Source organism: Eptatretus burgeri, chromosome 18 (assembly GCF_056783735.1).
Source record: "Eptatretus burgeri isolate ZD-2024b chromosome 18, Ebu_testis_v1, whole genome shotgun sequence".
Classification (NCBI taxonomy): domain Eukaryota; kingdom Metazoa; phylum Chordata; class Myxini; order Myxiniformes; family Myxinidae; genus Eptatretus; species Eptatretus burgeri.
The window spans coordinates 38,603,558-38,609,557 of NC_140978.1; the positions used below are offsets into that span (position 1 = coordinate 38,603,558).

The window sequence follows — 6,000 nt, forward strand, 5'->3', positions numbered from 1 at the left end:
TAGGGTCATAATGTTAAATTATGGAGGCCATGCTGATCACTTGAGCGGAAGTGTGTCAAAATGGCGGTCGTGTAAATTCCTTCCAAAGTCGTCTTCTCCAGATCCACCAGTCAGAATGCTACCAAATTTGGGTTCCAACATCAGGCCAGGGCCCAGAAAAGCGACAGGTCCAGTGGTCCTTTTTTGTATACACGGTCAAGGCTCATGAAAAAGCTGGAAGGAACAGTAGAATGAGGGGGAAAAACACCAACAGCAGTGTTGAAGAATAAAATAGGGGAGACCTAAACAGATGAGGGAAGTGGGGAGGAAAGAGGGATAGGGGAGGATGCATGGGATGGTGGTGCTCTCAAGATAAATACAGGAGTAAACTCTCAGGAAGGAAAAACTGGAAATTTGGAAGTAGGTGGTGAAAAGGGGTTGGGGGGGGGTGGTGTTAACGAGGATAGAAAAATATCACGGTTTTGGATTGGGAGGGGGGTGGTGGTCTGACATTGTGATAAGCCGAAGTGGTGAACAGCTGTCTTGAAGACCGAGAGGAAAGAATAAATTGAAGAGAATGTGGAAGTTGGTTCTATAGGTGGGGAAAAAAGAGGAATGAATGAGTGGTGGTGAGTAGTGATTCTGGAATTAGGGAGTTTCACCAGAAGAGTTGATGGTGGACCGTGTGAGCCCTGCAGAAACCTGGGGGGGGGGGGTAAAGTACGGAAAGAGTGGAGGGTGTGCAGACAGAGGAGACCACTGACCTGTCTGCGATGACAGAGAGAACACGCCATAAGAAAAGTCTAAAATCATGATGACAAAATGATTATAAATGAATAGGATAGAACAAACATTATACATAGATGTGGAAAAATTATGGGCCCCATCCTGGGAATCAAACCCAGGTCCTCAGGCAAACTGCAGCGGAGCTTTGCCATCTGAGCTATCGAGGTGACCCACCAACTCAGCAATGCAATTCCTCCACAAACAGAAATGCCACTCTCTTTCCCCCCGCTGCTTCCGGGGCACTCGCTGCTCGCTGCCAACTATGGGAGCAGCGAGGGCCTGCTCATGAAAGCATCTTTCCCTCCCCCCCCCCCCCTGTGGGGGGACAATTCCATGTCTGCTATTAATCACCACAGGGGGCATAGTAATGTAATTATACATGAACAGGATAGAACAAACATCTATAGTTCTATACTAATAAAAAGCTGTGTGTGTGTGTGTCCTCCATAACTCCAAAACCATAAAACCTAGTAGCCTGAAACTTTTCATGCATACTAAGAAAACTCCAAGGAAGTGCAAGAGTGAAAATTTGGTGTTTGGGCTAATTACAACACCCCTTTTGAAGATAATTAACGGCCTTATTTGATTAAATCTTTTATCAGGCGATCCTCGACCACCTCGCTGTCTCGGGTCTCAAGGTGTTTCCTGGGTAACCTCGCTGGGGTCTGAAGCCACCATGTTTTTTGGCCTGCTCAACCATGCATTGACTTGGAACAGGCTGCAACGATTTCTTAACGATGAAGTTTTTGGGTTTTTTTCACTTCACACACATTATAGAATGTCTGTTCATCATAGCTACAAACCACTTACAGTGGGGAGAACAAGTATTTGATACACTGCCGATTTTGCAGGTTTTCCCACTTACAAACCACGTGGAGGTCTGTAATTTTTATCATAGGTACACTTCAACTGTGAAAGACGGAATCTAAAACAAAAATCCTGAAAATCACATTGTATGATTTTTAAATAATTAATTTGCATTTTATTGCATGAAATAAGTATTTGATCACCGACAAACCAGTAAGAATTCCGGCTCTCACAGACCTGTTAGTTTTGTCTTAAAGAAGCCCTCCCATTCTCCACTCATTACCTGTATTAACTGCACCTGTTTGATTGAGTGTGGACAGCTGTCTTTTATGCAGATAACGAGTTCAATCAGACTCCAACCTCTCCACAATGGGCAAGACCAGAGAGCTGTCTTAGGACATCAGGGACAAAATTGTAGACTTGCACAAGGCTGCGATGGGCTACAGGACAATAGGCAAGCAGCTTGGTGAGAAGGCAACAACTGTTGGCGCAATTATTAGAAAATGGAAGAAGTTCAAGATAACAGTCAATCTCCCTCGGTCTGGGGCTCCATGCAAGATCTCACCTCGTGGAGCCTCAATGATCATGAGAAAGGTGAGGGATCAGCCCAGAACTACACCGCAGGACCTGGTCAATGACCTGAAGAGAGCTGGGAGCAAAGTATCAAAGAAAACCATAAGTAACACACAACGCCGTCATGGATTAAAATCCTGCAGCGCACGCAAGGTCCCTCTGCTCAAGCCAGCGCATGTCCAGGCCCGTCTGAAGTTTGCCAATGACCATCTGGATGATCCAGAGGGGGAATGGGAGAATGTCATGTGGTCTGATGAGACCAAAATAGAGCTTTTTGGTTTCAACTCCACTCGCCGTGTTTGGAGGAAGAAGAATGATGAGTACAACCCCAGGAACACCATCCCAACCATGAAGCATGGAGGTGGAAACATCATTCTTTGGGGATGCTTTTCTGCAAAGGGGACAGGACGACTGCACCGCATTGAGTGGAGGTTGGATGGGGCCATGTATCGCGAGATCTTGGCCAACAACGTCCTTCCCTCAACAAGAGCATTGAAGATGGGGCGTGGCTGGGTCTTCCAGCATGACAACGACCCGAAACACACAGCCAGGGCAACTAAGGAGTGGCTCCGTAAGAAGCATCTCAAGGTCCTGGAGTGGCCTCGCCAGCCTTCAAACCTGAACCCAATAGAAAATCATTGGAGGGAGCTGAAAGTCTGTGTTGCCCAGCGACAGCCCCCAAAACCTGAAGGATCTGGAGAAGATCTGTATGGAGGAGTGGGCCAAAATCCCTGCTGCAGTCTGTGCAAACCTGGTGAAGAACTACAGGAAACGTCTGATCTCTGTCATTGCAAACAAAGGTTTCTGTACCAAATATTAAGTTCTGTTTTTCTGATGTATCAAATACTTATTTCATGCAATAAAATGCAAATTAATTATTTAAAAATCATACAATGTGATTTTCAGGATTCTTGTTTTATATTCCATCTTTCACAGTTGAAGTGTACCTATGATAAAAATTACAGACCTCTACGTGTTTTGTAAGTGGGAAAACCTGCAAAATTGGCACTGTATCAAATACTTGTTCTCCCCACTGTATATAAATGCTTATAAACGCTTGGAGATGCCAGCGTTCGTGGCTTTATTTCATTTGTGCAGATGAATAACTGAGAGAAGCTCCAGATTTAAAAGAATCAGCAGTTCCGACTCCCCCAAAAAAGTGTTGATTTGTCCAAGACGTGTCCTGATGGGAGTTTGTCTCCAAACGTGTCCGGATGGGAGTTTGTCTCCAGACGTGTCCGGGCAGTGTTTGGCTCCGGACGCATCTGGGCGGTGTTTATGTCCTGACTGGAGTTTGTCTCCAGACGCGTCCGGGCAGTGTTTTCCTCCGAACAGCTTGGCTCTGGATGCGTCCAAGTGGTAGTTATGTCCGGGCGGTGTTTGTCTCCGAACGTATCCGGGCGGTGTTCATATCTGGAGGGGAGTTTGTCTCTGGACAAATCTCCATATTTGTCTGGACAGTGGTTATGTCTAGATGGGGTTTGTCACCAGACGGTTCCGGATGGGAGTTCGTCTATTGGACGGTTCCGGATGGGAGTTTGTCTCTGGACGTGTCTAGATGGGAGTTTATCTCTGGACGTGTCTGGGCGGTGTCCGGGTGGGAGTTTGTCTCCGGACGTGTCCTGGTGGTGTTTATGTCGTATGGGAGTTTGTCTCCGGACGTGTCCGAGCGGTGCTTGTCTCCGGACGCGTCCGGGCAGTGTTTGTCTCTGGGTGGTAATTATAGTATGACCAGTAGAAAATGGATTTCAGATATTATTTTGTTTCCATCTTCACTGTTATTCTGTGCAGAATCATTTTGATGAGACAGTGTGAATCGTAATTGACGCTCCACCGCACGTCGACTTTCCCTACCCCCCCCCCCCAATGTCTCACTCTCCCTCCCTCCTTGCTTCCCCCATCCTCCTCTCTCTTTCCCCCTCCCTCCTCTCTCTTTCCCCCTCCCTCCTCTCTCTTTCCCCCTCCCTCGTCTCTCTTTCCCCCTCCCTCCTCTCTCTTTCCCCCTCCCTCCTCTCTCTCTTTCCCCTCCCTCCTCTCTCTTTCCCCCTCCCTCCTCTCTCTTTCCCCCTCCCTCCTCTCTCTTTCCCCCTCCCTCCTCTCTCTTTCCCCCTCTTTCACCTCACTCTCCCTTGACCTCTATCACCCTCCTCTTGTTTTGTTTTTTTTCCCTCCCATCTCAGTGTTTCCCTCAGCGATGTGACGAGTGGTATTTGCTAGTTATAAATATATGTGGAAAAATTACAGGCCCAGACCAGGAATCAAACCCAGGTCTTCTGGCAAACCATACCAGTGCTCTGCCATCTGTGACCCACCAGCTGAGCAACACAATTCCTCCACATACAGAAATGCCACTCTCTTTCTCCCAGTGCTTCCGGGGCACTCGTTGCCAACCAGAGGAGCAGCAACGGCCTGCTCACGAAAGGGTCTTCCCCCCACGGGGTGAAGACCCTCTCATAAGCAATTCATGTGTATATTCATTACAAAATCAATATCCACATGAATCGAAATTGCCTGTATTCTAAACCTAAACAATACAACATTAGGAGCACGAATCTTCAATTGCATATGTTATCACTACAATAGCAAAATTGTACGAATACCAAAACTATCCGTTTTCATTGCACTCTTCATTCAATAGTAAGAGTAAAAGGAAGAAACTGTTAATCCTGTCATGCGGTTCATTTCTGTGCTTGTATCACACATCCCATCACATGGCACGAGTCGATGCATCAAAATAATTTTTATTCATCCATTTCATTCTTCTTTTTTCTTCTTTTTTTTTGAGATCCTTGAATTTGTTTATTTGAATCCATGGCTGATTTGTTTGTTTGTACTCATTCCAAATTTTCATATTTAAGGTTGGCATTTGAAGGGATTGGTGTTGCAAAACTGTTGCTCCTGTTCAAATATATGATTATGATGATGATGATGATGATGATGATTTCAACGATGCTTCTTTGTACTTTATTTATTTTATTTCTTTTTGCCTTTCCTTACAACATAGCTTTCCAGCTCTGCACCAGCTCCCTACATCAATGGAAGTCTCAATACCAAGTGTCCTGGCTCTTTCAAGATGGTGATTAACAAAAGCCTCCAGCGGCGTGAACAATTGGCACAGAAATATACGTGACATTTACAAAACAAAAACATTTTCTCTACCTTTTTGGTTCCTTGGCTCTCATTATTTTTCCATTCACTGCCAATGACTGTTGGGGAAAGGGAGGGGGACACTTCATCAGCGGCATGGCCACCCTTCGCCCCCTCATCCCCACCCCCTGAAGTGCAGCAAATGAGCAGTTCCTGAATATCCATGGTTATGATGACAACCAATGACTGGAGAAGTCTGTTTTGCTGTAAAGCTTCATACAATGAACAAGGTGACTTCTTCGCTCCTTCCTATTCATTTGTAACTGAAGGGTTGTTTTGTTTTTAATTGATAAGCCAGCGGAATGTTCAGACTGATTTGTCACTCAAACGTACATGCCTCACAGTTTGTTTGCTGAAACATGCATATCTTGACCGAGTTGATTTTTTTTTTAACAAAACTTATTCAATAAGTGTGAATAAAGTTATTCCCCAGTCGTGGGGCAAAATGATTTACCCCATGACTGGGGAAGGAATTTTATTGTTCTCCAGTCGTGGGGCAAAGGAATTGGATAATACATGATCAGGATGAGATTCTTATTTGGTGGATCGAAGTTGTTGCTGCACAAAAATGTGTTCTCATGATTAAAAACATCTGCATGTTATTTTAAAAGGAAGTTGTTATGAGGGTTGTGGTTGTTTTTGATTGTTGCTTTGAGATATTTGTCGTTTGCCAAGTTAATTTAATGTCTTTTGAAGCAATTTTGCATG

At 45.1% G+C, this 6,000-nt stretch overlaps 1 protein-coding gene across 2 annotated transcripts in view; it reads left to right on the forward strand.

The window, feature by feature from the left end:
- The window catches only part of NOL9 (nucleolar protein 9), a 218,576-nt gene extending 212,894 nt beyond the window's left edge, over positions 1-5,682 (forward strand). For both annotated transcript variants that reach the window (XM_085864094.1, XM_085864093.1), the window contains exon 12: positions 5,150-5,682. In XM_085864094.1, the coding sequence (XP_085720220.1) occupies positions 5,150-5,275 (126 nt within the window). In that variant the 3' untranslated portion in view covers positions 5,276-5,682. The remainder of the gene's footprint in view (positions 1-5,149) is intronic.
- The last annotated feature ends 318 nt before the right edge of the window (positions 5,683-6,000 follow it).